The 12,402-nt window shown below is 35.9% G+C and overlaps 1 protein-coding gene across 15 annotated transcripts in view; it reads left to right on the plus strand.

The window, feature by feature from the left end:
* Positions 1-3,381: 3,381 nt before the first annotated feature.
* Positions 3,382-12,402, plus strand: part of LOC139757618 (uncharacterized) — a 71,637-nt gene continuing 62,616 nt past the window's right edge. For 4 of the 15 annotated variants that reach the window (XM_071678251.1, XM_071678256.1, XM_071678263.1 and 1 more), the window contains exons 1-4: positions 3,471-3,667; positions 5,161-5,362; positions 8,377-8,529; positions 10,813-10,959. In XM_071678251.1, the coding sequence (XP_071534352.1) occupies positions 3,510-3,667; positions 5,161-5,362; positions 8,377-8,529; positions 10,813-10,959 (660 nt within the window). In that variant the 5' untranslated portion in view covers positions 3,471-3,509. Of the gene's footprint in view, positions 3,668-5,160; positions 5,363-8,376; positions 8,530-10,812; positions 10,960-12,402 lie in introns of all 15 variants that reach the window. The other 11 variants (XM_071678257.1, XM_071678264.1, XM_071678259.1 and 8 more) reach the window with 8 other exon arrangements.

Genomic DNA, 12,402 nt, shown 5'->3' on the forward strand with positions numbered 1-12,402 from the left:
ACTATTCGCCATTTCCCGCATTAGCGAGGTAGCGTTATGAACAGAGGACTGGGCCTTTGGGGGAATATCTTCACCTGGCCCCCTTCTCTGTTCATTAAAAACGAGAGGGGAGGATTTCCAGCCCCCCGCTGGAAATCCTCCCCTCTCTATTTTTTTAAAATTTTTCCAAAAGAAGGAACAGAGAAGGGGGCCAGGTGAGGATATTCTCCCAAAGGCCCAGTCCTCTGTTCATAACGCTACCTCGCTAATGCGGGAAATGGCAAATAGTATAAAAAAAAGATATATATATATATATATATATATATATATATATATATATACATATATATATATATAATGAATTATGTACATGTGTACATGATTTAGTCTTTTTCCTTGCGCTACCTTGCTAACGCGGGAAACAGAGACAAAGTATAATGAAAATAAATGAATAAATGTATATGTAGAGAGAGAGAGAGAGATTGGATCTTTCTGTTAGACTTCAGCAACATAAATATAGTATAAGAACGAGACAAGAATCAAATGCCTTGTTTAATCACGTTAAAAACTATGATCATTATATTGACTGGTGTAATACCATATCAGTTATTAGCTAACTCTATTACCACGAGAAATATCATTGAATCTTCTATTATTAAATACACAAAGAATTATAATCTTAATATTAGTGATGGTCTGTACAAATTAGATAACTTTATTGTTGATAAGATTTGTAAAATGATAAGTTTATGAACGCTCGTTGTATGTTTTGGACAATCACGTTTACCAAATGGCGTCCTAGCTTCGTCTCTTCGTTGTATATCAACTGACTGTTATATTTCTCTCTTGTGTCTCCCCTGATGATGTGATTATTACACGAAAGTGCACTTGGGAAATATCGTGTTTCATTTTCCCCATGGACTCATAGTAATATAATGAGATAATAATTCCCAAGTAGGACCATATGATAAGACGTTTATGATAATTCTAACGGTCGTTAAAATCTCACACACAGCAGGAAGGGCTTTTCATATATATTGCATTTTAACCTATTGGTCTCTACAATGACTACCAGAGAGGTCAATGGTCGTTAAACTGAATGACAGCAGTAAGGAATGGCGGCGGTAATTGCAATTAAACCCCCCAGTACATTTTTCTTTGATTATGAAGATAATTGGGTTTCCACGTACTCCATGCTACCTTTTCATACCATTTTTAAGTACATTATAATTTCAACAATTTATTTCGGGAATTTTGGAATGATTCAGAAGATATATAGAATTTATATATAACATGACAGGTAACAATAGTACTAATAAATACTAAATCTTGTAATCAGTATCTTTTATGACCTAACGACCCTTAGCCACATGATAACCTAACGACCCTTAGTCACATGATAATCCCTCACCACAAAGGAGCCTATCAAACTGAGATTGACCATAAGAGAAGGATTAAGGCAGAGAATACCTTTTATTACGAAATATACGCATTCGTTATGAGAGAACACCTCAATGAAAGTTATCAAACAACGCGCGCGACTACCTATCTATATATCTATCTTATCAGTACACCACGTGATTAAAGAGAAAATAGTTTCCGTAGGTTTCGTCCCAATGCACAATAGTTTTAAAACCAGGTCGTTCCATGTTAATTACTAGGGTCTAGTAACACACGACACATGACTTAAATTGAGCCGACGCATTTCATCCCTAAATTACAATGGGATAATGTAATTAATACGATTCGTATAATCCTAATCTAAATTTACTGGGAAGGGAAATAGATCTTTCAGGTACTAATTCAGCGGCAGGAGTTGGAGCAGATATAATCATCAGTCCACAAAAGGTGACTCTTTGATCAATATTGACCCCACATAACACTGTTGACCTCACACAACACGAGGAGTGAGTGATTATATTTCTCGCCTAACTCAGTGAAACTCGTTACTCGCAGTGGAAAGTTGATAGCACACTCATGATGCTATTCGAATTAGATTGCACAAATTAGCAATAGAATGAAAAGATGAAAATCTATTTTCAACGTAATATCGGCATTTTTTTTTTTTTTTTAGCGGAGATTATCAGTGCTCGAATTAGATAATTCTTATTACGAAATAGATTACGACCTTGACCATCTCCACAAGATATATATAATGTTTTTCATATAACTTCAGCATGTCTCATCCTTGTATTTTAGTTTTTCATGCTACAAACTACTGTCCTTTACCACCAACTCAACGTAGGTTTTTGCGAATGGTTTCAGTACCTGGAAAGTACAGTCAATAAACAGATTATAATTTACATAAGCTTTCACCGCCTAACAACCCTGACAGTATATACGATCATTGAGTTTTTCATTACAGAAGACCATATTCAGACAAGAAAAAAAGCCAATGTGTCATTACAATAATAAACTATAGATTATAGTCCATAACATGATAGTGCGTTTATTTATGGCTCTTACTGAAAGAGGTAAATCAATTGGCAATCCTAACTTATTTATCTTGTCTCCCTCCTCAACAACGGACCTCCATATAATTATTTCATAACTGAAATATAATAACTACTCATCCCTGACCTACTCTTGCATATAGTTTAACTTGTTAATTTCTGGTGGTAAATTTAGCGAAGTAGCCTAATGGATGACACGACACCTTAAGGCAGAAAAAGATCAGTGGAATTTGACAGTTTAGACTTGGATTCCGTAAGGTTATTTATTGTAAAGAGTGAATTGCATTATTCCACAACTAGTAACTACCTGACCCATCAGAAACAAGTAGCCTCCATTAACTTCTTTTTTGTGAAACTAGACTTTAAAGGGCGGTGTTGGAGGTCTTATACTGGAATGATACAGGTCCAGTACCTAAAGATGACCTCATTATCTGACCTTGTCATTATTGGTTTGGTTGAAGTAGGTCTCATCTGACCTTATCTTTGGCGACGGTTAGGTGATCTTTTAAGATTACCATCTCGTTAACAGTTTAACATGACACGTTCCTGGAAGCTTAATCACTGACATTTACATTTGAATATCATACCAATCAATGTTCTTTTTTTTTTCGTAAATGACAATTATAGTTAATAGATTATTTGTTGAGGAGACCCGACATAGTCACCTGGCTGAGCAATTGACATAGTTTAAACTAACGACGTGCTTATACATTTGTGAAGTATAAAAAAAATGAAGGAATGATTTTTAAACCTTGATGGTTGAAGGAAATTAGCAGGAGGAATATATTAGGAATATATTATGAATGTGTGGCAAAATGACTATTATGTTGCCAGGCGCCTTGTTGTCATCTGTGTACACCGTCTTCACCTTCAGTTTGGCCTTGACTTAGACTTCCCTTCCGTTATTTCCTATTTACTATACCATCATAACAAGCTATATATTATATCAAAATCCTTATGATTCAAGGGATTTATTTCTTTTTGCTGCTATTTGTGTCTATTTATGGATAGTTTAATGTTAGGTGTGAAATCCCGGTGCGGAAGAAGTCGTCCGGAGGAAGTGGCTGTGTGGCAGTAATGATGATACGGAGAGGCAGCGGACGCACTCCCCCATTTAGCTTGGTGGGACTACTTTTAATACTCCTTATCCTAGGATTTAAGTGCTGGACGTTATCTTCACAAAATGCCGACCTCCAGCAGGATATCGAAAAATTCCAGGCCGAAATTAAGATCAGGTAAGGGTCGGGGATCTCTCAGGTGTCAGGGGGTCCGTCCCAAAAGGCATGTGGCTGGAGGGAACAGTCGTTAACCACCTTCAACCTAACGGTACGACCCTTGAGCACGAGGGTACGTCCTTACAACCCCATGGGTATGATGATCTGGGCTTTGACCCTCCTAATCATCGAGGTCATGTCAAAGATCAGGTCGTCATATAGTCGGAGTCGGGGGATCCCATACCACGTACCGTCGTGGTCAGAGGTGGACATGTCATGGCTGAGGCTGATGATTTCATGAAATTGAAATAAATTACAGTAAGTCCATTGTAGCTCTGCATCATCATCACCTTCGTATTTAGACTGACTTTGTTTTGCACTTAGAAAAGAGTATGAGTGGCAGAACGTGATTTGAGGCCTTACATTTTGATGTACGAGATTAAACAGGGGGATAGTGGTGAGGGATATGAAGATTAGGAAAATATGGGGCTGTTTAGCATAAAATTAGTTAAACTGCTTGTCGAAAATCAAGAGGTGATTTAGCCTTACTCAACCTCCTTTAGCAGTCGAGATGTATCAGAATTCTCGATACTCATGAAATTTCTAGGTTAGGTATTGGTAGAAACTAGTTTTGTATTTGAGTGTTTTTCTTCTGCGGTGGTAATGTTTTGTTACTAGAAAAAAGGTGGAGAGTTGGATTTGGAGCAGTATGTTTCGTTTGATGTTAGTGAATTAGATGAGAATCATAAGAGTTGATATCAGGGAAAAATTTTAGGTTGATTAATGCTAAAGAAGGGTAAATAAACGTAAAAAAGGTTATGCAAAATGTGGGATCAGTCACTGTAAAAGTAGATGAAACATATGTAAAAAAGAAATCACCTTACTTCCGTAGGAGCCAGAGATATGACATTTTCTTAATACATTTGAGATATGACATAGTAGAATTATGGGATGTTGTATCTATTTATGACATGATGCATGGACTTGCAACATTGGAAGAAATGCAAATTTTTGTCTACATGTTTCTAATGTCAAGAAGAATTTTTTGCGTTGATAAGATTTTTCATCTTAATTACAGATGAATTTGTTTACTAATCATGCATACTTTGATTGTCACAACAAATTGTTATTTGAGATGTACTCCACCTGCTGGCAAATATGTTTGTTTTATGATCCCTGCCCACAGCTATGTGTAATCAGCAGCACTACCATGCCCTTTCTTAAAAAATGCAAGAGCAGTCCTATCCACTCGAGCTTTGTAGCCACACTTCATCCTTTGCAGAACTTTCACCGCCTCTTCTCTTGTGAAACCACTTGCTCTGTCTCATTTTGCATACCTGCACAACCCAAACACTGGATATCTGCTACCCTGTCGTTTAACACATGCAACAGTCTTTCGAGATATTCACTCTGTCTGCTTTTCATCTTTGCTTCTACCATTTGCTTTTGTCTTCTCCGTGTTCTGTTAACATACCTCCTGAGGTATGCTGATTTTTTTCCCCGTATCCTTTCAGTGCTATGAAGCAGGAACAGTCTGAAAATAAAAATGCAGCTCTACAACAAACAGTACATGATATGGACAGCATATCTGAAAAATTGAAAAAGAAACTGCTGGATGAGGAAGAGATTCTGAAGACTAAAGATCAGGATAACCAGAAGAAAGCATACGAGATAACGAGTTTAAAGAATAAAGTTACGAAGATGCAAGAACAAATTGTAAGTACTCTGTTAGCTAAGGTACGAACATCAAAATGCTATAATTTATCATAAAACCCTCCAGATTGGAAAGTTTTAGAGTGATTTAATATATATAGCTTGTTAAGGTGAGTCTTTTAGATTTCATAGAGTTGAAGTTGATTCTTTGGTGTTTGTAGTGATATAGAAAACATAAATTTTTGTTCTATTTGATATGACAAAGTTCATATTTTTTTATGTAGGATTTTTAGGTTGCTTTAGTTTTTGTGTTATAGATTGTTTGTATTGTCCATAGTTATAGAAATGTTTGATTGCCATCAGGAAAACTTGAAATTTTAACTGCCATTGAATGAATTTTTTTGCCATTTGTTATGATAATGTTCAGGGGATAACATTGTGCAGTACTGAAGGATAAGACGTACCTGGATCTTTGAAAATGGATATTCAAGTACTCTCATTTTTATGAAACATCTTTATAGTAAATGCTAAGGAAGCTATCAGAATATTGAGCCATTTGAAGATCATTGTATGTCATATTCTGAAATCCCATCATCCTAAGTATGCTCTTTGAAGTGTAACTTTAACTTATTTGGGATTTTTTTTGCAAATTGCATATAATTAGTATTTATCATACTTGATTACTGTTTCCTGCATCAGCGAGGTAGCACCAGGAACCAGATGAAGAATGGCCCATTCACACCTATATTTATATTTATCATACTTAACTGCCATCTCCTGTGTTAGCGAGATAGCACAAGGAAACAGATGAGGAATGGCCCAACCCACCCACATACACATGTATATACATAAATGCCCACACATGCACATATACCTATACAATTCAATGTATACTTAAATATACAGGCACATACATATACATATATACACTTGTACATATCCATACTTGCTTCCTTCATCCATTCCCGTTTCCACCCTGCCACACACGAAATAGCAACCCTCCCCAGCGAGGCAGTGCCAGGAAGAAACAAAAAAAGGCACATTCTTTCACATTCAGTCTCTCACTGTCATGTGTAATGCACCGAAACCACAGTTCACTTTCCACAACCAGGCTCCATAGACCTTTCCATTCGCACATATACACATATACATAAATACATAAATGCCCTTACACGCACATATACATATGTATACATATCAACATATACATATATACATACGTACATATTTATACTTGCTTGCCTTCATCATTTTCTGGTGCTACCCCACCCCACAGGAAACAGCATTGCTACCCCCTGCTTCAGTGAGGTATTATTGTTGTTGGTGTGAGTATCAACATGATGGAAATTAGATACCAGGGTAGCAGTAGCATGAAACACAGTATTATGTTGCTTTTGTCTAAACCATATTTTTGTCTTTAATCATTAATTAGTATTTTATTTTTATGTACTTTTAGAATCTTTCATTGATTTGCTTCGGTTGATTTTCTAAAGATATAAGAAAAAGAGAGCAAAAATGGGTATGTTTGAAGGAATAATAGTAGTTCCAACAATATTATACTGATGCAAGGCATTGGCTATAGATAGGGTTGTACAGAGGAGGGTGGATGTGTTGGATGAAATGTTTGAGGACAGTATGTGGTGTGAGGTGGTTTGATCGATTAAGTAATGAGAGGATAAGAGAGATGTGTGGAAATGAAAAGAGTGGGGTTGAGGGAGCAGAATAGGATGTGCTAAAATGTCTTGGACATATGGAGAGAATGAGTGAGGAAAGATTGGCAAAGAGGATATATGTGTCAGAGGTGGAGGGAACAAGGAGAAGCAGGAGACCAAATTGGAGGTGGAAGGATGGTGTGAAAAAGATTTTGAGCGATCAGAGCCTGAAGGTACAGGAGGGTGAGAGGCATGCAAGGAATAGAGTGAATTGGAACGATGTGGTATACTGGGGTCAACATGTTGTCAATGGACTGAACCAGGGCATGTGAAGCATCTGGGGTAAACCATGGAAAGGTCTGTGGGGCCTGGATGTGGATAGGGAGTTGTGGTTTCAGTGCATTACACATTGCTCATGAGTGGATGGACCGTTCTTCTTCTGTTTCCTGTTGCTACCTCGCTGATGCAGGAAACAGCGATCAAGTATAATAGAAAAATATATGTTTAAGATCAGTGAAAGTGAAATTAAAAAAAAAAGGAATATGAAGCTAAAGATGTAACTTACACATTACAATTTATTGCTGCTTCATTGCCAATTTGATGATTAGCTTTCATTACATCTTGGTGCTTCCACATACAACCACACAGGCAATAGCATAACAGTAGTATGCTTGTGACAGTCTGCAAGCCATTTGAAAGATCGTATTGTTTCTCACTGTTATGTTTATTTGCAAAAGATTTCCTGTCCTGAAATTAGTAGACAGTTTATAAGGTAATACATAAGCCTTTCTGTAAACAAATACATTACAACATCAAAAAATTCAGGCATAAAAAAAATGGAAAATTGTAACATGATAGATCTTTTGATTTTGGGCATTAATTTCCTTCAAACTAGGGAGATAAGGAAGGAAGTAAACACAAAGCATGTATGAAAAATAAAGTATCATTTCTTTTGATTGTGAAATTTTGCATGTACTGAGTATGAAAAGTATGCTACCATATTAGTAAAAGAATTGAAGCAAAATTTACAAGATGTACAGCAGGTTAAACTTTTGGAATGAATATGTATATATTTTATTGACCTTTAAATATGGAAATCTGAAAAATCTCGCAATGTTCAGATCCCTAGACTTCTGAATTTTTGATGATGTACTTAGTTTTGATTTGTCATCAATGGTTCTTTAAACTGTTGCTTATTGTTTTTGAATTTTTGTTGGTTTTAAGTGATAATGATAATACTGTCTCAGAAATCGCAAATCCTCCCAGAATTCAAATTTTCCACTTCCCGTTTTATGAAGTTTAGTTATTAGAAGACTTTTCAACTTTTATAATTCTCAGAAAACATTGTACAGTGCTGAGTAAATGTATTAACGCAATACACTTTACTGCAAAGATAAGTGACCAAGAATTCTTTTTGCTTTTCAGAATACCCTAAACCAACAGCTAGATGATCGTGAAGTGGATCTGACAAAGGCCAAAGAAACCAACACACATCTTGCCACTGAGCGTGATGATGCTCTTGAGGCCATTTCTGAGAAGGATGCACTTATTAATACACTGAAGCGACAACTAGAACAGGTAAAAATGAAGTGGTGCCCCAAGTAAGTTTCCATAAGACTGAATTACCACCACTCATACTCTGTCTTTCTGTTGTGTTTGTGACTTGATAGCATTAACTTCCTCAGCAGATAGATATTTCTAAATTCCTGAAAGTTTAAAAAAATGACCTTTTAAAGACATTGTAAGGCAATAGAGATTCAGTTATGGGATGTTTGAATGTGGAGGGATGCTAAGCAAGTCATGGCAATTGGTTTAGTGAAAAGAGAATGCCATTTACTTTCTTGTGGAACTTTAGGAGATTTGTTAAATAAGATTACCTCCACCTCCCTCTGAATCCATGTTCTGTCTTACTACTGTAGTTTCATGTAGTCAGGAATTTATATCTTTTGTATAGGTTTGTATCTCGGGGAAAGTTTCTCTCACCTTTCCTTTTTATAAATACTAAATCAGCTTATTCACTCCATTAGTACATAATCTTGCTCAAATAAGATATGTTCATGTGGAAGCATCAAGGGCTTAATGGGCTTCCACTTTTTTATCCTTTGCTTCTTCGAAACGTTCTTCATCTTGAACACTGCATCATCACTTTTGTAATGCAAAGATCCATAAGTTGTTTTCTGTTTCAGACCTGTAAACAAAAAACTAGTATTATCTTTATTAATGTGTTATTTTCTCTAACCTATTATTTTCTGTTCTGTGCTGTCCCAGATGGTCTTCTTGTTTACATTTTAGGAACTTGTCTCTTTATGAGTGATTTTAGATACTAGTTTGGCCAGTCTGTCTTAACCTTCATCAGCTTACCCACTGGAATAACTTCACCACTACACTGCATGGTTAATCTTCACACTTCTTTCTCCATCTTAATTGTTTCTTTATATTCTCAAGTTTCTCGGTCCTTTTTTTAACCCTTTCAGTCTTGATGTCCTTTTGACCCCTTCATTCTTGACCACATTGAAAAACATTGTTTATCCTAGCCTGAATGTCATCTCTGATACTACTAGGATTTCGGTAAAACTATAGTATAATGGTAATATAATGGAAGTCTATATGGCACTTTAAGGACAGAATGTACATACTAATGAAATAAGGTGTCAAGGCAAAAATAAAAGGTTTCTGTGTGTAATTCATAAAGGATTCATGAAAATTTCTGTTTTCAACTCTCTTTATCCTTTAGCTCAATTAGTGTATGTTCTTCAGTCTTTATGTTTGCCTGTCACTTTGGCCGTTTTAAATTTGCATCTCCCCCTTATTTACTAGTTTGTTATACAGGTCTGTAAGTTTGCATAGATGGTACTCATAGTAAAACTTAAGCATGTGGGATGGTGTATTTCTGTCCATGCAAATGTCCTGAACTTTTGTTTGAAAATGCTAGGTTTGCTAAAGCATGTTAGATTTAGACCAGACCGTGAAAGTGCTCATTTTGTCACAAGATCCTTAGTTGCTGTGTGAAAGTGGGGGCCACATCATTTATGCAGACCACCTTATTTATGTATTTTTTCGACTGTATTTACTAACCACTAATTTTGCAGAACTTAATGGACATTGAACAAACTTAATGAAATTACCTATTTCGTTGACCTTTGATTAAACTGCTGTGCTGGATTATGAATTTGGAAATATACATCAAACTGAGACCTCATATCCACACCAAATGTGTAGGGAAATTTCTTGAATAATTTGAATGTAAAAAAAGTAATTACCTCAAAGAAGAGAGATTAGTTTATTTAGGGCTGATGGGGAACGGAATGAATACAATGCATATGAAATGTTACAGTGGATCACTACCTGTCCATAAGCTCTTGTTTGTAAGGACTGGCTGGTTGTAGTGATTCTGGGAATCCTATGCAAGAAATGCCAGCATCACTTATCCATAACTCTTTTCACATATACTAAGCAGTATCTCAAAAAACTTGCAAAAATTCCTCATCTCTGACAAAATGGTAGGGAAGGATTCACGTTACTGGGGCACAGTTGTGCATTGGGGTATAGGCCATCATCTGATTACATTTGTTGAAATATTCATCACACAAATTATTTAGTTTTAGATGAGCTCAGTGTTCATATTGCCATGGTAAAGATGTGCATGTATAAATCATTCCTATACAGTTTGTTTCCAGTGTTCATGTCAGTGAGGAATTGCTTAGAATCCTACTTGGGAGCTAAGCTATAATCTGGGGATGTACTGGTGTAATTAGGTTTAAAGAATCATTCAGAGGACAGGATAGGAGAAGAGTTAGCAAAATACAGTGACGGGTTACAAGGAACAGAGGGATTTGAAGCTTCAGCTCCAAACTATTACAGGAGAAATCCAGGAGCAGCAGTCTACAATACTCTGTGGATGATTTGAAGAAGAAAATTACTCAGACCTTCAATGATGTGACTGAACACCAAGATAAGATTTCCGAGCTTGAAACCTTGGTTAAGATTCTTAAGACTGAGGCAAAAAAGGTAGAATGATAATATCAGAAAAAAATGATTCTTCCACAACTGCTCTGCCAGCCTACTCCTTTTGCTACAGAATAGATTATTCCTGTATTTGGGGATATTGTATGTTAACTTGGGCTCTTGGTTCTTCATATGTCTGCACAGTTGTGTACTGACCTTCCTTTTCACCCTTTTTAGGCAATTTCAAGAGCACATGTACTTAACGTTTTTGTATGTCTTGTTTCTTGATAAGTATGGGTACAGGTGTGCTGTATTTTTCTTTGAACTTCAAGTAAAGGGTATTTCTCCTCCTGTTATTATTAATTAGATTGCAATCCTTAAACCCCCTTTCAGGACAATTTAGGATTTGAGATTGAAGTCAATTATGGATAGTTTGAACACCAAATCAGCAAAAAATTTTGCAAACATGACAATGTTCCAATAATCAGCCAAAGATCATATCCTTAGCAATGGCACATAAAAGTATTGATCTTGAATTGGATAATGGGCAGCACTTAATTTCTAATCTCCTTACTCTTGGAACTCTTAAGAAAGCAGTTATGTAATAGTGCTGTCCAAGAACTCACGAGTTGCTTGTGCTTTAAATTCTGAAAGGAGGTGAACTCCTCAAATGTTTTAGTACCTTTAAAGCAGTGGGCTTCATGGTGTGTGTGTGTGTGTCCTTTGTTTTTCTGTACATGTTAGTGCAGCATACTGGTTAGTTTGTAAATAATCTTTGACATGGTGTCTATGTAAATAGATGAGTATTACTGTATAAAGCTCCTTGATTTGGGGTATTCAGAATGATTTATGTATAAATGTATTTTCCTCTAAAAGTCCTTCATTATGTATGGTTTATTAATTTAATTGCGTACAACTGGATTTCTGTGTGTTTGTTTCATGTGTTGTTAAACTCTTCGGAAGATACTTTTCTTGTTGAGTTAATGAGCCATTGTTCTGAATGAGAATCTATGCATTATAACAAAATTAAAGTAATGAACCATACATTTAAATGATTTTTTTTTGTATTTAAATGATTCATTTTCCTTTTAGAAAGTGATTTTGATTTGTGAATTCCTTGCTTGTAGCAAATGCTCTATTCCATTTTTTAAAAACTTAAGAAATTTGTTACTTTGTTTCTTTGTAACAGGAGTCAGCCAGTGTGCAAGGGGAAAGAAGGCCTCTCTATCTTTAGGAGTAGCTGGCAAATTATCATTAATAACATGTAGATAACCCCATTATCTGTTTCTTCAGACAGGATCACCTTTTGTAAACCTTTGCCTGCCAATGTCTCATCCCACAACAAGGCTTACATTAAGAGAACATGTGGTGAAGTCATCAATTTCTGGCTGTCCACTCACCATAGCAATAGGATGACTTGTTCCTTTGAGTCACATTCTTTTATTTCTTTGTTTGTATCATGCATTCTCTTCCATAAGCTAAGTATTCTTCCATCAAAATGTTTTT

Source organism: Panulirus ornatus, chromosome 27 (assembly GCF_036320965.1).
Source record: "Panulirus ornatus isolate Po-2019 chromosome 27, ASM3632096v1, whole genome shotgun sequence".
NCBI lineage: Eukaryota > Metazoa > Arthropoda > Malacostraca > Decapoda > Palinuridae > Panulirus > Panulirus ornatus.